This window comes from Camelus ferus, chromosome 10 (genome assembly GCF_009834535.1).
Source record: "Camelus ferus isolate YT-003-E chromosome 10, BCGSAC_Cfer_1.0, whole genome shotgun sequence".
Classification (NCBI taxonomy): domain Eukaryota; kingdom Metazoa; phylum Chordata; class Mammalia; order Artiodactyla; family Camelidae; genus Camelus; species Camelus ferus.
The window spans coordinates 22918171-22941607 of NC_045705.1; the positions used below are offsets into that span (position 1 = coordinate 22918171).

General features: G+C 39.1%; 1 protein-coding gene across 2 annotated transcripts; it reads right to left on the reverse strand.

Annotated features, from left to right (window-relative positions):
* Nucleotides 1-339: 339 nt before the first annotated feature.
* Nucleotides 340-19362, reverse strand: TRAF6 (TNF receptor associated factor 6). Of its 2 annotated transcripts, none has more exons than XM_032488473.1 (7): nt 19145-19362; nt 13709-14024; nt 10016-10166; nt 8955-9113; nt 7471-7542; nt 4576-4653; nt 340-3237 (listed from the first exon to the last, which is right to left on the reverse strand). In XM_032488473.1, exons 2-7 carry the CDS (start codon nt 14005-14007, stop codon nt 2368-2370), a joined length of 1629 nt encoding a protein of 542 aa, XP_032344364.1. In that variant the 5' UTR covers nt 14008-14024; nt 19145-19362; the 3' UTR covers nt 340-2367. The 2 variants fall into 2 exon arrangements, with proteins under 2 accessions (XP_032344364.1, XP_032344363.1); XM_032488472.1 differs by having other exon boundaries at nt 13709-14029; nt 19145-19361.
* Nucleotides 19363-23437: the final 4075 nt, after the last annotated feature.

Below are 23437 nucleotides of genomic sequence, written 5' to 3' on the forward strand. Positions count from 1 at the left end.
AAAAATTGCTCGTTAAAATTAAGAGGAGACCCTAAATTGAAGTAAATGATTACATCAGCAAAAAAAAAAAAGTAAAAGCAAGTTTTTTTTCTACTGGCAAAATACTTTTCTAAGTATGGTCAACATTTTGCTAGTTAGAACTTCATTTCTTGAAACAGAAATTTATGGTTGGCACGGACCTGAGAAATATCTAATCCAACTCCTTACTTTACAGATGGGAAACCTGAAGCTAGATGAGTTTGAAGGTAGGCAAAAAATTGTTTTTGTTTGGATTAAGGCTCCCAAGTTAATAGAAAAAAAATAATAAAACCAAAGCAGGAAATGACTCACCTCAGTACCTAATGCACAACCATGCTTTTAATAGAAATTTGACCAGAAAGCTTTCAAATATTATTTCCTTTTTTGGTAGGGTTGAATGTGTTGTGGCAATATTTTTTTTTTCTCTGAGAAAAGGACATGTTTATTGTAAAAAAGGTAAAACATACAAGAAAACACAAAGAAAATAAGTCATCAAAAATAGCTTAGTATGTATTTCCTTCAGGTTTTTTCTATGCAAAAAGAGTAACTGCCATTTATTTTTTACATAGAATTCAACAAGACTGAAAAACAATCATAGCAAATAGCAGTGATGCAGGGTTCCCCACCTACAGGGTCACGCTGCAGGGATGCTCAGGAGCTGGCTGGAAAGCTCCGTAGCTGCGGAACACAAACTACCAGCAAGCCAACTGCGAAACCAGTGTTGGGCAGGTGCCACTGATGGTGGCTCTGGGAACAGGATCTCTGTATGACCTTTCTTTCCACCTTATAACCTAAGCCCAGAGCAGGAGCCGCAATGTGGGGTGGGGAGGGAGAGGAGAGAGAAAAGCAAAGGGAAAGTCACAGTGTCGCTGGCTGGGTCTCTGGAACTGAAACCATTCTTCTGCACAAAGTCCCCTGGCTTCCTCTTGAAATGAAGGCTGATCTTGAACCCTGGTCAGGGGGTTCTGACTTGGCCGCTCTGGAGGTGCAGCACCATCTCAGACAACTGGAAATGATCCCATATAAACTGCATGGTGGGTGGGTCCTCGGAGATTCTTCGTGAGAGCCTACACTCGCTGTGGGACTCCCGAGCACTGAACTTCACCATAATCTTTAATATCTATAGGCTTTTAATAAATATATAATGGCACAAAATACATCTTTCCCTATTTGGAACATTTGGTCACTTCAATAACATTCCATATGATCCTCCTCAGTATGAACTGTTAGACTGATGCCGCCCACTCCTGGCGAGTCCTGATAAAACCACGATGACTTCCAACCTTAATCCGGTGGCCTCTCAGGTATGCCAATAATCTGCTTTTAGGAAAGCAATTTTCTTCCTTTTAATTGAACTAAACTAGAAGGTGTTCAAAAGAGCTGAAAACTTCTGGCTCAAATAGCTTTTGCCACCACCAATGAGCTGCCATATTGGTTGACTAGTTGAGTCATTTTTAGTTTTTATGTTGGTGATTACGTGTGTGCATCTCCTTGTGCTATAAGCATTAAGCAGCAGAGAGCATACACAGGGCTGTGGAATTCACTCTGCTTGAACAGACAAAAAAGGATTCACAGCATAACACCCAGTAGCTGGTTTCCACATGTTTTCAGAGTTCTATACTCTGGAGAAGACGCTACTTTGTTGCCTCAAGGAAATAAGAAAGCAAGGTAGAATGAAACACTTAAATAAGAATTATTTGACGGACAACATATTCACACTAAACAGGCAAGGTGATATTTAGGGTTTAAACTAGTCCCTAAATATCTTTAGTAACACCCTGGGAGGGGGAAGAAACCAGGGTGAATGAGAACTTGTTAAGCTTTCCAAGGATTATGGTTCAAATCCTCTGAAACCTACAGGATGTCAAATAAAATGAGAACTGAATTCAAGAGTAATAATTCTTCTTGCTGGCACCAGCACGAGACGGTAGTGATTTCCAAGTTTAATATATTACATCTAATACTATAAAAATACACTGAAGTTTTAAGGAACGTCCACTATTATTAAAAGATTTGAGCTTTACTACTCCAACCCTGGATTTGACGATAAAAAACCCTGGAGCAAAAGCCCATGGAAGTACAACAAAGAGGTATCCTAACTGATGAACAGCCGCTGCAATAGGCCACAGGCACTCTGGTTGTAACAGTTTTGAAAAAGCAGGGAATACGGAGATTCCCGAGAAAAAACTTCTTCAGATATTTTTAACAGGAAGAAGTTAAACCACATTCACTGGTAGTTATATCTTTCCCACTGCATTTTTTGTTTGTACATCATTGCTGCAAACAGGGCAAGGAAAGGCACCATTTTCTCCAAATGGGTCTTTTTTTTTTTTAACAAATGAGGGGTTGCTACATCCCCGAGTCAGTGCTTCGTGGCTGAAAACCCTCCCTCCGAAGACTACCCATGTCGAAGCGGGTAGAGACCTCACAGCGTACTAATAAAGTGTCATCCTTGATGAAGGTTCTTTGTCTCAGGGCTTCCAGATGCATGAAAGTCACATAGCCAAAACCTTTTGGGTTCCGTGGGATTGTGGGTCTCTGGAAGGCAAGCAGCTCTGGTTTGGCATCCATGATCTCTTCATGGTTCTGCCTTATAGGAGCTTCGGACTGATCAAGAATCGTGAGCCGTATCGTCCCCTGGAAGGGCCAAGGGAGGTGGCTGTCATACTCCCCCTGCATCGTGTGGACAAAGAGGGATATGTAGTTGGCACAGCGCTGAGCAGTTGGCAGCTGCAGGTGCAGGCGCATGCAGAGTTTGTACCCGGGTTTGCCAGTGTAGAATCCAGGGCTGTGAATGACAACAGGTTTCTCCTCTTCTTGAGATTTCAAGTGCATCCCAAAGTTGCCAATCTTCCAGATGTAAATCCCATTGCACTGCTGTGCTTCTATTTCAGCAACTTTGTCCTCAAGGGTTCGGATGGTTCGTTTGAGCTCATTTACATACATGCTCTGGGTTTCCATTTTCGCAGTCAGCTCCCGGATTTGATGATCTTGTCTTACAAGACGACCCTCTAACTGTTGAATAGTTTCTTGGAAATTCTGGACCTCTGAGTGACACCCAGAGGAAACCCGGGACACAAAGGGAGACTCATATGGAAGCATTTCACGCTGAGGTACGGGAGCTTCTGCAAGGCTTAATTTCTGAACAGCCTGGGCCAACATTCTCATGTGTGACTGAGTGTTCTCCTGCAAGTGGCGTGCCAAGTGGTTCCTCTGCATCTAAAATTCAAGCACGAGCTTCAGGTTAGGAACAGATACTGGGAGGACGAGGAAAGGGACCTAGCCAAGCCAAAGAAGAGGTTTTTAAGTCACGTCATCACTTCCCTCGATCTCCTTCAACCTTCTTTGTCTTCATCAGATTCTTGATCCAGTGAGATGATTTTGCCTCTTAATTCCCTGAAAACCTGAGGCCACCTGCTGAACGCTCTCTCAGCTGTCACTCAGATAAACCTCCCTCCCTCTCACCTGTAAGAGTGTCAGGATCTGTACTCCTCCTTCTCTTCTGATCAGAGATGACTCTCCTCTTGTCCTAAATTAACGCTTCACCTGGGCTCTGACCCACCCTTTCCAACCCCTCAGAGATTTTGCTTATCCAGCCTTTTCCCTTTATCTTCAAGCATTCTCTCCCTCTTTCTCTCAGAATTAAAGTCTTTCCCATTTAAGAAAAGGGCAGACCTCTCTGCTGATCTTCTATCTCCCTCTAGCTGATACCTTTCTCCCTCTTCCTTTCATAACCAAGAGCAGTCCACCTGCACTGCCCTCAATCCCTCACTTATTTCTATAGCTCTGTGGCAAAATGGACTCCTGTCTGTCTTCATTCTCTGCTAAGGGCATCAAGAATATCCTAACTGTTATATGAAAAAAAATTTCATGATATAACAATTTTGACTGTAAGGGTAATTCATGTGTATTATAGAGAAATAGAAAAACACAGATAATCAAAAAGAAAATAATTTACCTATTATCCGACCTAACAATCATTAACATTTTCATACATCTCCTTTAAGTCTTTTTCTCTGTGCACACAGACAATACAGAATTTCCCCACATTTCCCTATTTGCTCATTTTATTTTTTATAATCAAATGCATACTTACTGTAAAAAAAAGTCACATAAAAAAGCACAGTGGAAAAGCAAAAGTGTAACTGCACTTCCAGAAAGAACGACATATTGTAAACAATGATCTTTCTTAGATTTTTGACACAACTGATGGCTGGGGTTTGAGACTAATTTTGGAGATCGTAACAATACTTTCTCCTTGCCTGTTTCATCACCTTCTAAGACTGTTCATTCATGGCTCCTTTCCTGGTCTACCTCTCTTTCCTGTACACACTACACTGTCTCAGGATGATCTTAATGACACTTTCCATCATCACCATGAACCACTCTCCCAAAGCAATATTCTGAGTCCCAATTTCTCTTCAGAGCTTAAGACCACATGTACAATGCATGTCAGCCAGCTCCATCCCCACCAGTATTCTCCACTACACTACAGAACTTAATTTTCTTGATCTATATTTAAGAATTAAAAACAAAAAAAACAAAAACACACCTTACCTTTTCATGGCAACCAAAAGTACTGAATGTGCATGGAACTGGGGCTGTAGGACAATCTAGATCATAATGATTAGGAATCTGAAAACCAAAACAGAGGTTGAAAAATGTTTTCCCCTGCTATCATGTCCTAGTTTGATGAGACCACACTTGAAATCAAGAATCACATTTCATCTACACAAAATCATGTATTGTCTACGGCTGCTATCATTACAATGGCTGAGTTGAATAGCTGCAACAAAAACTAATTAGTCCACAAAGATTAAAATGATAATTAATTCCGAAAGTCACAGAGAAAGAAAATATCATCATTTCATACGTTCCCCGAAATCACTCAAAATTCATTTTAAGAAAATAAATTTATTCCTAGTGCTGGGGAACTGGCACCCTCTAGTGGCATTTTAAACAAAAATCACCTTCTGGTGTCAACCATGACCGTAAACACACCCAGGGACCCTCCCTGTGGTCCAGGACACTTAACGGGGACCAGTAAACTGCATACATTAGAGCCACCGACTGTACCTAGTACTTCCCTCATGGCCACCTTTCATAAATCTTATTTTTGTTAACCTGGGCATACTTTGACTATAATGGGAAGACTCAGATGTCAGAAGGTATTTTAAGCACTATAATAAAATTTTAAAGAAAATCCCAGCATTTGGGGACTCTTAAAAAAAATACTCTTTAAGGTGAGATCTTTATACAGAATCATGTTCTTTGAAAGTGGTACTACATTTCCTTTAGAAATTTAGTTCAGCTATAGTTATAGATATTTCAAGCAGAAACAACATCAGAGACCATTTAATCCAATCCTTCATTTCATATCATCTAGAACAGTGGTCAGCAAAATTTTTTGTACAGGGTCATATAGTAAATATTTTCAGCCTTATAGGCCCTATGGTCTCTGTTCCAAGAACTCAACTCTATCCATACAACATACAGACACATGGGCATGGCTGGGTTCCAATAAAACTTATTTACAAAAAACAGGCAGCAGCCAGATTTGGTTGGTGGGCTGGTTTGCTGATCCCTGATCCAGAATGTCAACTTTCTTGCCAGAAATCAATGGGCAAGTTAGTGGCACAATCAGAGTCAAAATCTAGGTTTTCTGACTTTTAACCTAGGGTTTTTTTTTTTTTTCCTACATTAAGTTCCAGCTTTTGCTGGATTTTAGATGTGCTGAATGGTTTCCTTTAAATATTAAAACAGAGCAAAAAGAAAAACCAGGGAGGTGAGACTTCATAAGCAAAAAGAAGTTTAACACCTTCAAATTAAGGTTTTGTTGGAAACAAACTAAAGGACTCTGTTAACAGATGAATGGAAAAGTTTACTCGAGCGACAGGTTTTGCTTGTTCCCATTTAGTAAAGTGATCAATTATGATCTCTGGGTTTGCAGATTTCATGGGTGTATAAATATTTAGTGACTAATATTCATATTTTGTGGGTAAACTCTCCAAATGTCAGAAGATAGCAATCAGATGGAATTTTCCTTTCTCTACTAATAATAAAAATGAATAGTTCTCTATTAGAACCACTAGTTTTGATGATGCCCCATCACTGGTCTACAGACAACTGAACAGAAGGTGGCTACAGATCCTGGAAATCTCAACATCTCCCAGTATGTCTCAGGGGCCATAGCTACAAATAACATTCTGCTACTGAACAGAATTGCTTCCTTCTATTTCAGTATTCTATCTTACTCTTTCAACTGGCTTCTGGGTATCTAAGATCCTTATTTCACAGAATGTAAATATGCATTTCTCATATTAAATTATTTTTATCTTAAAATTACCTGGTTTTGTTTGGAACTTTTATGAATATATATAAACACGGGCACTGTTAATGGCTTAAGAATTTTAAGTACTTAGGGCTGAGTATTTTGTTCTTTCTGAAAGTATCTGTTACATTAATTTATTTGAAAAAATTGATATAGTTTTAAAAAAATTGAACTATACCTGATTTACAATATTGTGTTAGTTTCAGGTGTACAGCAAAGTGATTCAGTTATATACATATAAATATTTTTCAGGCTATTTTCCATTACAGGTTCTTATAAGATATTGAATATAGTTCCCTGTGTTATATAGTAAATCCTTGTTGCTTATCTATTTTATGTACAGTAGTTTGTATCTGTTAGTCCCATACCCCTATTTAATCCCTTCCCCCACCTTCCCCTTTGGTGACCCTAAATTTGTTTTCTATTTGTGAGTCTATTTGCTTTGTATATAGATTCATTTGTACTATTTTTCAGATTCCACACATAAGTGATTAACATATCATATTTGTCTTTCTCTGGCTTACTTCACTTGGTATGATAATCTCTAGGTCTATCCACGCTGCTGTACCTGGCAGTACTTCACTCTGTTTTATGGCTGAGTAATATTCTATTGAATATATATCTTCTTAAACCAGTCTTCTGTTGATGGGCACCTGTGTTGCTTCCATGTCTTAGCTATTACAAATCGTATTGTTATGGGGTACACTGGGGTGCATGTTCATCTTTTTGAATAAGAGTTTTCATCTTTTCGGTATACATGCCCAGGAGTGGGATTGTTGGATCATGTATGTAGTTCTATTTTTGGTTTTCTAAGGAATCATCATACTATTTTCCATAGTGGCTGCACCAATTTACATTTCTACCAACAGTGTAGGAGGGTTCCCTTTTTCCCCACATCCTCTTCAGCATTTATTATTTGTAGACTTTTGATGAAGGCCATTCTAACCAGTGTGAGGTGACACCACATAGTGATTTTGATTTGCATTTAAAATGCACATAGTTTTAACTCTTCTTCAACCTGTGTTTGTTTTGCCTTATTGACTTAAATTTCCAATTAAAAACCTAATTCACTTCTTTAATCTATTATGGAAACACCAATTTATGAAAGGGAATCGTCATACCTGTTCTCTGATGAGCATGGTATTGCAGTATTCACAGATGACATTTGCCAAAGGACAGTTCTGGTCATGAATCTAAATTTTATGAGAAAAATGTAAGAAAAACGTGAGAAAACCTGCAAAGGTAAAAACAACCTATTTATACTATTTGTATAAAAAGTAATTTTTTTTTCACTATGAACAAATTAAGGACATTGGTGTGTGTAAAACAAAAATGTGAGCATAATCTGTAAAGGTTATTTTCTGCCCTTTTGCCAGTGTAGTTATAAGATTCATCCTGCCTTCTAGCTCTTTAAAAGAATACAGTAGTATACAAAAGAGATTTTTTTTTTTAAAGGCGGAGACTGTGACTAGCTGAGGCAACATTCACCAGCACTATAATTCTCCAAAGGCACCTTCCAAAAATTTCCAGCAGCAGCAATGATGATTTAATTGAAACTCTTTTCAGGAGGGTTAAACAACAGAAGCATGATTAGGGCAGGAGGCCTTGGTGCCCAGGTTCTCACAGGCCCCAGGAAGGTTAGCCTTGTTTTCTAGAATACAATGAATTTAAGAAATAATTAACCTTTCTGATTGGGTCCATTTAATTTACTGAAGTTTAGGAAGATGCCAATTTGCTCTAATTATGCCTCAAACTTCTCTTCATTTTTAGCAAGCTAGCTTTTTTTTTTTTTTTAAATTCATCAACTTAATGAGTATAATATGCTGGATCTCATTAGAAAGTAGGGAAAATTACTGAGGTGAATTTATAAGAAATAAAGCTAAGGAAGTATCTCAATAGTTATAAAGGACATAAATTATATGTATACTATTTTAGTAAAGAAGACATAGGATGGGGATCTCAGTGCTAGCTTTGCCACTGACATTACTAATATAAAATTACTTAACTTCTTACATCTCAGTTTCTAAGTGGAAAAAATGTCCTATCATCATGAGGCTGTCAGGTACCATGAAGTTTCTTTTTAAAAATAAATGTTTTAATTAAAGTATAATATACAAACAGAAAAGTGAATTCATTGTATGTGTATAACTTGATGAATTATCACCCAAGGAACACACTTTGTGGGATTTAATTTAATCTCCATAAAAGTTTTAATAACTTATTCTCCTTCTCAAAGAGAAAAGTGTAAGTCTTTATGCAGTAATCATTTTATGTTTGTCTCTAATCCAAGACTGGTCATTAAAACATCACATAGGAAAACGGATCAGCTTATGTCTTTCCTGGAAGCTTTTGTTACCTGCAGATCTACTACAGTGGTGAATAGTATAAACAATGCTTTCTAAGGAAGAGATGCAAATATAAATCCTACACTCATTTACTAAAATGGTTTATTAAACTTACTTTCTTAAAAAATCAATCTTCTCACAACTGGTAACATAAATTAAACTCAGAATTGGGTTAACATCCTCATCTACTGCCAACCCCCTCCAACGTACATTAAAAAAAAAAAAAGTAATGTAATTAACAAATTCAAGTCAGTACATGCCTCCTTATCTTCATATGCCATCGATACAGCACAGTTTACACAGGAAACCTGTCTCCTTGGACACTCCTCGAGAATATGAAAATTAAGTTGGCATTTTTGGAAGGAACACTGGCACTGGGGACAATTCATAAGAGCAAACTCACAATGTGCTTGATGATCCTATGATAAGGAGAAAATAATCAATTAGTATTTGCCAATCCGTAAGAAATCTCCTACATAAAATCTTTTCAAAGAATATACTGTTCTTTTCTACATAATTGGCTACTGAACATACTTTGCCTCATATATACCACAGAACCACATATGAAGGCCTTAATTCATTTTTTTTCAAATAATGGTTGTGAATTCAAAGTTTATATGAAGAACATGACTTCTCAAGTTCGTGTATCCAGTTAAGCAAGAGAGTTGGAAAGAAGTCACATTTTCTGATTACCTATTTAGTCCTGTGTCAAAAAGGCTACTCCTTCAAAAGGAGCTAAGGGGTAAGTTACAAATATATTTTAAATGCTTAATTTCAAATGGAACATAAACAATACTTAACTTCTTATAAAATCACCACACTAAGAAAAATGATTTGTTTAATTTAAAAGCAAATTCTTTTATCTGGTGGTTTCAGTTAATCTCAAGATATAGGAGAACTCCATTGAGTTCATAATAAAATGAATTAATTTAGAAAACCAGGGAAAAAAGTATGATGATGAGGATACCAAGATGATGCTTATTTGCTGCTTATTTCAAAATAAAAGAAAGGAAGTTATGGGATTAAAATGTGACACTTGTATTTAAAATGCTCTTCACTTTTACTGCAGATAATTTTCCACCCAAAATATTTATAGAAGAATACTGATTTCTTATTTACTATCACTGGGGCAAAGCCAGAGTAAATGGAGTAAGAAATTTCTGGTTTCTACTTACATTTATAGTCAACAATGAAAGAGTTGTTATCATTAACCAACCACTCCATGCTAGGCACTGGCAATACCCTGATGGACCCAGTGAAGTCCCTATTCTCTAGGAACTTCCTTGCACATATGCTACAGCTAGAAAGTTAACTTTAATACCTCAAGATGCCTCAGTTCCATCTTGTGCAAACAACCTTCATTTGGACACTTCACCGTCAGAGAAAGAATCTCTCGTTTCGCAAAATTGTCAGGAAACAGTTGATTTTCCAGCAGTATTTCATTGTCTACTGGACATTTGTGACCTGCATCCCTAAAAAAACAAATAAAACACATACATTTAGTAGATTTAAACAAATGCTCACATTAGAAAATACAGATAACTTTCAATTCAGCACATATAAATCCTCCATGTATTACTTCCCATGGAAAATAAATTAACACATTATATTGTATAATATTACTAAAATAAACTGTCCTTTTAATGTACGGCTATGAACTGTTCTTTTATGAAATGGATACGACTGGCACTATATTGACTACCTATTAAAAACTAAGGAATTTTAGATTCTGGGATAGATTCCAACCAAAAAATGAGAAAAACTGATTGACTAAAAATCATATTTTGATTGGCATAAGATGAAGTGACAGTCAAGGACAGGGCCTCTGTTCTGTCAGCAGCTATTCAACATACTAGTGAGATGTAACTAAATATATGCTGCTCGGAATATACTAATGTCTGTAGTTATTAGTAAACCCAGTTTACTCTGTAAGTTTATTCTGAGAAGTCACCATCACAGGCTCGGGGCAACAAAGGCTTCCTTTATTTTTATAGCTCGGGGACAATGCAGTCGGAAGTTGAAGGACATCTGTGTCCTGCTTCCCAACGGTTTATTCCGCCTCATGATGAGAAAAACTATCCCCAGGGAGCCTGGGTGTCTGTCATTCCCCTTTAAATTTTTGTGATGCCTCAATCTTTGCTCACAAAATGTGGCAGGTCAGGGAGCCTGCAGAGTGTTAGTCACTCAAACATTTGTGGCGCACCTCCTATGTGTTAAGCAACAGTTGTAGTTGCTGTGGTCAGGAAAGGTGCTAAAAAAGGGGGTGGGCCATCAAATGAAATACAAAGGTGAGAAACACAGTCAGTCTTTATGAGGCCTCTTCAGACTGTATGTTATTATTACACTGTCAGGTATTTTTTGAGAAGCAAAGAAAGCCATAAACAAACTTACTGAAATGTCGTCCCAAAACCTAAGTGACGGATATCTAAGAGAAAGAAAGAAGAACCTTACAAAGTAAGCTGGAAACCATTATCCACAGATTAGAGATCACTTCAAAAGAAAATGGAATGGGATTGAGATGCATTTTTATTCTCTGAATGACTATAACCAATGAGAAATTTCCAAACTGTTCCTTTAAGAACATTAAAGTCAAAGTCAATGATCACTTCTAGCTTAGAGGGAGATAGGAAAAAAAAAAGCCCCAGACTTCCTTTTGTGGGTTTTACTTTCTTTTCAGACCACTGTCCCACTACCTGCATGAGTATTTTGCTATTAAAAAACTGCTAAAGATTAGCTACCTTCCTGGGCATGGGTGACACCTGGTAAAACACTACATACCTCTACCTACAGGAAAATCAGTGATCCATAATATAGTCCTATTTCTATCTAAATACAATGTAAGTAAAAATCATTATAAATAGAAAAAAAGGTGAACCTTTACCACCGCTCTCATGTATACCCTAAGGTAGTGGTCTTGACTGGGGCAATTTTGCCCCCAGGGGACATCTGGCAATGTCTGGAGACACTCTGAGTCTCACAACTGGAGAAGTGGGGATGTTAACCTAATCCAGTGAGCAGAGGCCAGGGATGCTGTTAATCATCCTTCAAAACACAGGGCATTCTTCCACAACAAAGAGGTATCTGGCTCAAAATGCTAACAGTGTGGAGGCTGAGAAAACCAACCCTAAATAGATACTGCCAGTTCACCACTGGGTAACACATTTTTTCCCTCAAATCGAAACAAGACACATGCTCCCTTGTAACTTAAGCCAATTCTCAAGTATGGATACAGTTAAATGCAAATTTAAACTTTATACAAAAGTTTAGCCAGACTCAAAAGAGAAAAAGAAACCAACAAAAAAAAAAAAAAAAAGAGAGAGAGGACTCAAATAAATAAAATAAAAAATGAAGGAGACACTACAACCAATATCGCAGATACAAAAGATCATAAAGGACTACTATGAAAAATTATATGCCAACAGATTCGATAACATGTAAGATAAATTACCAGAAACATACAACCAAGACTGAATCATAAGGAAACAAAATCTGAACAGACTGATTACTAGTAAGGTTAGTGAATCAGTAATCAAAAATCTCCCAGCAAATAAAAGTCCAGGACCAGATGGCTTCACCGGTGAATTCTATCACACATTTAAACAAGAATTAACACCAATCCTTCTCCAGCTCTACATTGATCTTACCAATATAACTAGGTGTTTATTCATTGAAGAACGTAAAATTCCCCCACTTCTTCCATTATTTTGTTCTGTATAGAACTCCTTAGTCACCTAAAAATATTCCCATCTACTTCTGAATTATAGTAAAATGTATCTCTAACTTAGGAGATGAATTTGAAACATTTGTGGGAATCCCACATACTTTTATTCAGCTAAAGCAATCATAATTTACTGAGCACCTACTGTGTATCAGGAGTTGTTCCCAGCACTTAGGAAATATCAAGAAATAAAACAGATCTATCCCTGTTCTCAAGGAGTGTATCTTCCAGGTGGGCAAGAAGACCATAAACACATTTTTAAAGGCGAAAAGTGCTAAAGAAAAAAAGAAAAGTAGGTAAGAGAGATTAGGACTGCGGGGAGTAGCAGGGCTAGGCATGCTGTGGTGTAAATATGGTAGCCAGGGTACCTTTGAGAAGGTGAGAACTGAGTCACATTGGAGGGAGTAAAGAGCATTGACTAGGCAATTAGCTGACGTAAGGTTGTTCCTAGCAGAGGGAACAGCTATAGCCAATCCCTCAAGGGCTACTTGACATTTTCAAGGAACAGCAAAAGGTGAATTGGTGGAAGGAAGGAGAGTTTAATAAAGAGGAGGTGAAAAAATTTATGGACCTATCATATAGGGCCTTACAAGGACTTTGGATTTTACTCTCAGATGACCGGCTGCAATGTTCTGAGCAGAGATGACATCATCTTACTTATTTTACCAAGTTCATTCTGGCTGCAACATTGAGAACAGCCTGGAGAAGGCAAGGGTAGGTGAGAGAGTGATGGTGACTCAGAACAGGGTGGCAGCAGTGGAGGCAGTGAGGAGGGACTGAATTTTGGATATACTATGAAGGTGGAGCCATCAATTAATATTTTCCTTAAAAATACTGGTTATTTTATAGTTGTCCATAGACATCAGGTAACAGACAAAATTTAATGTGGCTAAAATTCAGAATAATGATTATGATTATTTACAGAGTCAGCATTCTTTGTACAGCTGACATGATCATATTCGAACAGCATCATCATTTAAAGTACATTATTTTATATTGTTTTCTTAAAGCTTAAAGACACACCCTTGTCTACAATAGAACTGCTTTAAGTAGTTAAAGTAGCGACTTATTGTTTACTTATCTGAAGGTCAGAGGAGGGAAGGAGATAGTAATTATCTTTCATACTATAGTAGGAACTGGAATAAGAATGTAAATTTCTTAGTTTTCTGTCCAGTATTCTTTTTCCCAAGTAGCTTTTTACGTTTAAGACTACTCTTGGGATGTCCTGTGTTTTACATAATAATGTTCTTTGAACCTGGCTCTTCTAGGACACGGGTCTTTTTGATGCTCACGTACCTTATTGATTTGATGATGCAGGCTTTGCAGAACCTGTGGCCGCATGGTGTTTGCACTGCTTCTCGTAACGCCATCAAACAGATGGGGCATTCATACTTGCTTTCCAGGGGCGGGTCAAATTCCACGTCATATCCCTGGATCTCCTCCATAAAAGAGCTGGAGAGATTCCCAGTGCTGGCGGTTCCGCTCACACTGTCCTCCTTGGCCGCAGCACTGCAGGAGCCAGCCGCCATGGCTGCACAGCAGTCGCTCTCAGACTGGCTGGACCCACAGCTGTTTTCACAGTGTAGCAGACTCATAGTAACACAATGACCAACTGCTCTGCAGAGACAGCAAGGAAGAAATGTCCTAACATGCACATACACACACACACATATCATAGCTATCTATGCAAGCTACCTTTTAGTTGATACACATTAGCTGTGTTAATATGATTTATAGAACACTTTCAAAGTTTTCTGAGTTTGCTTCATGACTACTGTAAGTTAAGGAGTTCATGATCTAATAGAAAGATGGAAAACAAGGTTAAAAGAGGAAAAGTACCTCAATTGTAATACTTAGCTATAGCATAATTAATGTGCTTAAATGTCTGTCTTCTATAACTGAAGTTTCAAGAATTTTCATATCCTCAGTACTTGGCACAAGATCTTTCACATAACAGGTGTTCATTAAGAACCTGCTGAAGAACTGAATTAGGCTGCTTAAGTTCCTTCAAGTATCCTGAGCTGGAGAGAACAGTGCGACCAGCAGGCAGTGCAAGGAAGAGTAAAGCACAAGGGATCAGATGATCATGAGAAACTGAGACATGTGATTTTGGACAATGTAACCATTTGGATCTTGGTCTCTTCTTCCAGATCTAAAATTCTGCTGAGTACAGTTGACCCTTGAGCAACGTGGATGTTAGGGGTGCTGACCCCTACACAACAGAAAATCCTAGCTGGCCCTCTGTTCCCAAAGTTCCTCATCTGCAGATTCAACCACCACAGATCTTGTAGTACTGCAACATTCATTGAAAAAATCTGTGCAATTCAAACCTGTGTTTTTCAAGGGGTCAACTGTACTTTCAAATGTTCAGTGTGGCAATTTCTATCATGTTCAAAGAATGGAATTGAAAAAGTGTATTTGTATGTCCTTGTGCCTTTAGTCAAGTCAAGTGACTATGTTTCATTATTAGTGACTGGAAAAACAAGTGAGGTTTTGTTTGCCTGTGGAAAACTATTGCTCTCATGGGTAAGTGAGATGCTTTCAAATTCTAGACCATTATGGAATTTACGAGTGAAAAGCTAGTATCTAAAAGCAATTCACAGCCTCTGTAACCAGGTCTCTGTTGTAGATAATCACACCCGAGGAAAATTCCCAGTATGTGCCAGATATACAGTTGACCCTTGAACAACACAGGGGTTTTTGACCCTGGGCAGTCAAAAACCCATGTATAACTTCAGAGTGTGCCCTGTGTATCTGTGGTTCTGCATCCACAGGGTCAACCAACCTCTGATGATTTAGTGCTGTAGCATTTACCAAAAAAAATCCCCGTGGACTCATGCACTTCAAACCCATGTTGTTCAACCCTCAACTCTAGTTCTAGAAACAGAACGTGAGCCTCCAGGCAATGTGGTACAATGTATCTCCTCCCTGCCTGTCTCATTTTTATGTAGAAATCCTGGCTGCCACCAAGCCAAATAGTGGGTGAAAATAGTAATCTTCTCTCTTTCTACCACTATATATACCTTTTTCTTCTTCTTAAAAGGATTTTGAGAACCATTTGATAAGTGCCTACAAAGGATGAGGCACTGTTCTGGCTGGAGAGGCAGTACCATGAAATGGTAAAGAGCTTAAGTGCTGGAATCAGATGATCTGGGTTTAAGTCTTTTCTCCATCACCTGGAGTATGACTTAGGCAAGTTATATAACCTTTCAGTACTTCAGTTTTCTCATTTGTAAATGGGCATAACAAACCAATCCACCTCAGAATTACTGAGAGGATTAAATGTGTTAATATATAGAACTGTGCCTGGAAATAAAAAATAGTTGTTATGTGCAGCTCTATAAAGTTACTTTATTTAATAATTTTATTGTCACCCCCCACACCCCTTTATCAAAGTGGAAACTATGGAGCTTTAAAAGGCTAAGTAACTCGCTGAGGACTGCCCTACTAATAAGAAAAAGAGTTAGGATCGGAATCCAGGTCTACCTGACCCGAGAGCCTGTGCAATTTGTCCTACCCTATGTTTGTCTCTCTGTGTTTGGACAACTTTGTCTATAAAGCTGTATTGAAATTTTCTTTCCATTTATTTTTATTACACTAGACTAAGATGCTGACCACAGCTTCTACTAAACATGAGCTGCCCAGTGTTATTAGGTTGGGTTGACAGAATTCCAAAGAATCAATATAGAAAAACTGGTGTTGTGATTTTACTTTTTTAATTTTGATATAATATTTTGGAAGAGTTAAAAACAGTTTGCAAAGTCTTGTTATAGCTAATGCAGATTCCTAGGGAAGACTCTGGTAAGAAGGAAGGGACAGCAAGATAATGGCAAATGGCAAAACTAGTCATTAGTGCTCCAGGATGGGGTATAAGGCCTCTGTTACACCCTCCAAATCTGAGGCCAGATGACACTGTGATGCTACACTTTTCTTCCTATACACACTTGTGTGTTCACTTATTACCTCAGGTAAATTTGTTACAAGTAGAATTATTAGGTCAAAAGGTATTTAACTTTTTATGGTTTCTGATAGATGATGTTGGTTATCCAATATCAAAGGCTTTTTAATTCCCACTCCCAAAATATCTTTGACAATTCCAGGTATATTCACCTTACAAAACTTTAACCATTCATTTTTTTTTTTTTTTAAGTAAAATCACTTTTGAGAAATTGATATCCGTTATTTGGTTGTACAACTTATATTAAAGTGCTAGCCAGAAGACAAAAGCGAAAGTCACTGAGCTAAGTCTACCTTTTCTGCCCAAATGTCCAGCTAAAATTCAGCTTATCGGAGAGTCTACATATTGCCCTCTTGCAGTCCAGCTCAAAAGACTTGAAGATATTTGGATTTAAAGAAACCTTCTATAGCACATACGTTGCTGTCCAATCAGTCACAATTCCACAAGAGGAATCCCATTAGAGGAATGCAGTGTTCAGACATGAAAGTCAGCACTCTTAAAAATCGAGACGCCATTACTTTTCATGCTTTAAGAAGTAATACAGAAGCTTTACATCTTCCAAATAAACTTTTTTAGGTAGTCACTCTCTGTGTCTACGGTATATAGTCCCATGTAACTACACTGCAAAGGGAAAAGTAAGCTAAAGCAGTAGTTTGAGTGTCATTCAGTATTTTAAGGTTTAGTCTTTCTTTCTGGCAAGTTAAAACATTTTTCCCCTTTACTCTTTAGGGACTGTGATGGTTTAAGTGAAAATCACTCTCCTAACTACAATGAATAATTATTTTAACTGACACCAAGAAAAGAACAAAAAGTGCTTTGAGTTAGCTATAGAAGTGAACAGAAGTGATCCGGCAACCATGCAGAAAATATGCTCTATCCGAATTTCTTTTTTTCATCTTACACAATTGTATTTTTCTTAATGTTTAATTTTTTTTAAGAATTTTTTTAACCTAATATGGTGCCTTAGGTATTCACTTCATCAGATGCTATAGAGGTAGTCTTCACTTTACATAAACTAGAATAAGTAGGAGTAAACATATATTCTTACTTGCAAATAAAGATTTCGTATGGCCTCTTTTCCACTCTAACATTAAGAATTCATGTGGCTTCCACATGAATTAATTCAAGGGATAGAACAAAGTTTAAACTATTCCTTACCCTGTAGGTTAAGAGCTTCAAGACTGTAATTCCATTTTTGCAGTTGTGAATCTAGTATAGTAAGCACTACCTTAATTAAATATTGTGGGATGTAACCACTATCAACTTGTTTTGACTGCAAAATGAATAAATATTGAAAATAGCCTTGTAGTAAGTCATGGTTTAAATCCACCTATTAGTATCTGGGTTATACATTATAATCCAAAGAGCAGAGTGTTAAATTATCTTGGGGGGGGGTGTAGGGTGATGCACAAAAATGTGTTCCTTTAAGAGCAACAGACGCTAATGAGAGAAACATTCCCAAGAAATCAGTAAGTTGTGTCTTGAACTGCTCAATCTTTAAGTCAATGAATACTTGCTCACGGCCAAACATGTAACTCGTATAAAGTAAAACTGTGTAATACGAAATACAAAGAAATTATCTTATATTTGTTACTACCTTTAGAAACTACAACTATTTACTAACTCCTTAAAATCTAGTCCTAAAATGCAAAGACCTGCAAAAGTGCTGCAATGGCCACGAAGGGCTGCAAAACAGTCAACCGTTGGGCCTTACGTCTGAATACAAACTCGCGGGGCATTCTCTTTCCTAGGGACTATTTGTTCTCCTTCAGGAAGCAAGGATTTGAACTTCTTTCAAAATCTTAGGGGCCTCAAATGTATCACAGCAAAGACCTCAAGTAACAATTCTGGAATACTGTGAAGTACCTAACGCCTGCAGGTCGTCACATGGGCAAGTGCCTGAGACACATTTCTTGCTGGAGTCACAAAAGTGGCCACAGCGTCCTTACTCCACCTGCAACCTCAAAATCAGAAAAGCCCCGTCTACCTCCCCTAGTAACCACAGGTGAATGGATAAAATGCCAGCGGCCAGGTTTCCAAGGCCAACACTCAAAAAAATTTTTTCAAGTTCTTCTCGTTTCTATGCCTGTGTAGCAAAACATTTAGTAATTTACTCTCCCGAGAAACAAGAGAAAACACGCACATACTATACACTCAAGCTGCTAAAACTCGGAGGTGCTTTCTGTTCACATTCAAGACAGTCCTAACTCTCAGCTGGAGTTCCCCTGAAGCCAAATACTAGGAACAGCTTTATCAGCGCGGCGTCTGGAACAATCGCCAGAATTACCAAGTGCAGGGGTGGGGGAGGAAACTAGTGTCAGCTGAACTTTTTTTTTTTTTTAACTTGCTGCCTAGGACGTCTATCGAGTTCAGCAGGGAACCCAAAAATAGCTTTCTCATGACAGTGACAGAGGGAGTCTGTGGGAACTCACAGGGATTTTTTTTTTAAGGCTGATATCAACTCCGAGCGACGGGAAAATCCAGGAGGCAATTTCCTTTTCTGGGAAGCGGAATGCGCGGGGCTGGGGAAGGTGGGGCCCCGAGAAAGTGGGCGCGGGACTCCTGCGGGGGGATCAAGGGAGCCAGGGAGGAGGTGCCCACGGGCCGGGGGAGCAGAGGTGAGGGGTCAGCGGGTGGCGTCCCCAAGCTGGGGGGACCTGGGGGGAGAGGAGGCTGCGTTCCCAGCCTGTGAGAAACGAGAGGAGAGGAGGAGACGTCACTAGCCTGTGGGGAGGGAGGCCGCGACCGCTGGGAGACGTCCGAAGGAGACTCACCGCTCCGGTCCGCTGGGCCGCCGGCTCCACCCGGCGGCACGACTCCACTCGGCCAAGGCGCCAGGAGACGACGGGCACCGCGGCGGCCGGAACGCCAATCACCTCACCCGAAGGCCGCCGCTGCTGCGTCCCCGGCTCTTCGGGAGCCCGAGCCCAGACGGCGGACGCCCTCACTTCCGCCTTCTCTGCTCGCCCCGGGACAGCGAGGGGCGGGGAGCGGGCAGGGGAGGAGACAGAGCGGCGGAGTCCGGTGTGGACGCCCCCTGGCGGCAGTCCTCCACTGGCGCGCTCTTCAGCGGAGGGCCGCAGCGAGTGCGCTGTCAACTCAGCTTTCCCGCGGGGCTTCCATTTCTCTTGGGAATCCCACCTGGGAATTCCTTACACCGCTATCCTGAACTGGGTGTGTGTGTGTGTGTGTGTGTGTGCGCGCGCGCTATCCTGAACAGGTTTTGTGTGTGTGTGTGTGTGTGTGTTTGTCTGTGTGTGTGTGTGTGTGCCTGTGTGTGCGCTATCCTGAACAGGTGTGTGTGTGTGTGTGTGTGTCTGTGTCCCTGTGCGTACTGAAATAAGAGCTGAGGCGATGAGAAGATCTGTCCCGGAGTAACTGTGATATGGGGAGCAGCCGCAACAGCACTAATCACAAACTGTGTTTTTATAGCTACCGTATCCAAGCAGGAGAAAAACCCCAAGTTGGCGAGATCACTTGACTTTCGGGAATTCATAAATCCCTCCCCAACTCCACCCTGCTTGCCAAGGAAGTTTCATGATAGTTAGAACCCTTCATTATCACTTGGTCTTTCCCCTTGAACCAGTCCAAGGGAGTCAAACCCATACATTAAACATTTCTTTGAAAGTGCTGTCAACCACCCCATCCCTTTTTTCTTTTTGTCAATGTCATGAGAAAGCTATTTTGAATTTCCTGTTTAATTGCACGCAAGCCTCTAAGGAATGGAAAAGGCACTTGTCAGGATATGCATGAAAGATTTTCAAGCCCCTCCGCAAATCTGACTCATCCTTCACCTCTTAGGGGAGGTATTACAGGGTGGTGGTTTTTGTGTATGAATATCCTGAAACCAGAGTGCTTCGTTCCAGTCTAGTTTTTTCCCTTTATAAATTATATGACCTTAAATATTTTACTTAATCTGTTTTTCTTCAATTTTTTCATCTTCAATATTAAAATCAGGAAAATGATAGTACCTACTTCACTGGTAGGGCAGTTGGAAGGGTGACATAAGTTAGTACTTGGAAACAAATTATTTAAAACTATCTAGGATATAGTATGTTCTCAGTAAATGTTAATACTGTTATTTCCTGCTTTCTGACTGCCAGTATTGATAAAAATGCTTATGTTTTTAAGATTAGAACTTGTCACTAGTTCTGAGACTCCATCTGGCCCCCTCTCTCTTTTAAAAAAATATTTTGAAACATTTAAGATACAAAAAGAATTATACACACATCTGTGTGCTCATCACCCTGCTCAATAAATAAAACATTGCCAGTAGAATTACCAGCTCTTGCATATCCCTCCCCAGTGGTCCCCCTGGTCCTTTAAATTAATCCCCTATGCCATGACAAAGAGATCATTATATGAATTGAGAGATGGAAAAAAGGAAGAGCAAGGGGGTCAGACTCTCCTCCATTTATTAATATGAGCACTAGGGCAAGTTATGCTACTTCCATGAACTTCAGTTTCCTAAACCGTAAAACAGGGGATAATATTTACCTTCCAGGCTGTTGTCAGGATCAACTAAAAACATGTATGTCAGAGAACCCAGCACTGGGCTTTCAGAAAGATTAGATGTTCTGTGTGTATTTTACCATTTTCATAAGTCTCCAGGGGCCTCCTCCTGCTTCTACAAATCCTATTTATTCCTCCCTATTTATACATGGTGGAGAGGATTAGTGCTCACCCATGCCCTGGGCACACAGGAAACTTACACTTCCATGTCCCCTGCAGTCAGGCAGCACCATATGAATAGTTCAGTCAACAAGCTGTGAGGGGAAGGGATGTACATCCTTTCAAGACCAAACTATTTGATTTTCATTGAAAGACCCTCTTCCTCATATGGCAACCGTGGGGCAGCTGTAAGAGGATGGGTCACTAAATTACTGTATGGAGGGCAGTTGCCTTGGAAAGTCAACCCACCTGCATTGGACTTATATGAGCAGGGAACAAACCTCTGTTATTTTAAGCCACTGAGATGTTGGGGTTGTCTTTTCTGCAGCATAACCCAGCCTATCCTATGCAAAAAAGTCTTTTCTGATAGTTCATACCCCTTTTGGACAAGAAATCAGAAAAGCAAAGTTTTACTCCTCGTTCTGCCGCCTCTTAAAATTGGGACCTGGTCAAGTGTTTTCATCTGTAAAGTTGGAATAAAATCTATCCTGCCTTTTCCTCAGAGCTTTTATGAGTTCAAATGAAATCATATTTGTGAAAATTCTTTGTAAGCGAGGAAGTGCTATACTTGGAAGGAACTGAATATTTTGATTAGTAGATTTACCTGGTATGTACAGTAACCACAGTGCCTAGGTTTTCTGAAATGCTGCTAATATAAAATATTTTTCTAGTTGTCCTATATAAGTAATTCAAAATGTACAAAAATATCATCACTATATTATTTCTGAATTGCTGTTTTTCACATTCTACATGAAAACTGAAGTAGGATTCACCTTGTAGACTGTCCCAGGTGAGGGTGGGAGGGTGAGAGATTTTTTCCCCCTAAACATTTAGAAATAAGATGACTAAGAGTTAAATTATAAACATAAAACACAATTCATTAATTCAAAACGTATTTATTGAACAACCATTATGTATATGTGACAGTCAGCCTTGAAGATGGCATTTATGCCCTTGTGTGATCCCCCTCCACGTTGAATAGGGTGTAACCAATAGAATATTGTGAAAATGATAGAATGTGACTTCCTGGGCTACATTGTCTCCAAGGTTCCAAAAGAACTAATTAAAGAATTTGTAGCTTCTAAGGGAGAATTTCTTGGTGAACAAGGACAGATTCATTAAGAAATATTCTGAGTGATTCCATCTTATTTCATTTAGAAAACAAACTCTAGACAAGCCTCAGTGCCCTACCTTTTCTTTCTCTTCCTTTCTTCCTTTCTTTCCTACTTCCTTCCTTCCTTCCTTTCTCTCTTTTCCTTTCTTTCTTTCTTCTTTCTTTCTTTCTTTCTTTCTTTCTTTCTTTCTTTCTTTCTTTCTTTCTTTCTTTCTACATCCATCCATTTGTCTACCTAACTATCTAGGATCTCTATGTCTATTTGACAGTTAAAATTCATAAATGCAATGGTTTTAATGATGCACATCATTATATTTATTTTGATTGGTGACTGACAGAAAGTGAATCTGACTGGTTGACTTGGTTTGTCAATAAGGACTGACTTTGTTAACTAGGTTCTATAGTGAATTTTCCCCCCATAAATTGAATCTGACGTGAATAAGCTGCAAAGTTTTGTCAAAAAATATGTAAGGCATTGTAAAATATACAGCAGGTAGAATTATATCTTTCACAATTATTTGAACTTAACATAAAATTTTTTTTTACATATGCCAACCTAAGAGTATGCAATGGAATATATCATCTTCCAAAAGCTCTTTAAAGTCAGAATCTTTCTCACACCAGAAGCAGGATGAGCAAGAAAGTAAATATGTGAACTTTGGATAAAATTGCAAAGAAAGATTGAGTCAATTAGAGGAGAGATTAGATATGATGGACCCTAGAGAGAGGCCAAAGAGATCCAGTGTGGCATCTCCCATGTCCATTGTGTTTGAAGGAGGTATTGCCCTGGATCAAAATCTCCTCCTAGCTAGACATTTTCAAAGGCAGGAGTTTTGGAGGTGGCCTGATGTCATTAATCTTTGAGTTGCAAAAGCTATTACCTATCGAATGATTTCATGATCACTAACAGTGTCTCAATGAAGCCAGAGGAGCACACAAAGGACTGTTACTCAATAGAGGGGTCTCACCTTGGAATATGTATACTCCAAGTACATTAAGTCTCAGGGTAGCCTCCGCCATTTTGCCCTCTCTCCTCCCACCCCATTCCACCAAAATAAGGGGAAGTTCTCAGAGCAGAGGGGAGCATGGGTAATGAGGAATGAAGCGGGAGTGGGCAATGAAGGAAGACGAGCGAGGTGTGCGGACATATGGGTGTATATGGGATGGCTCCTAGGAAGACTGCTGACAGTAATAACAGACTTTGGGGCTATGCCCTTGGTTCATTTCACTGTCCAGGTTGAGAGCAGACTCTGAGCTACCAGGAAGCAAAAGCTTAGTTTTG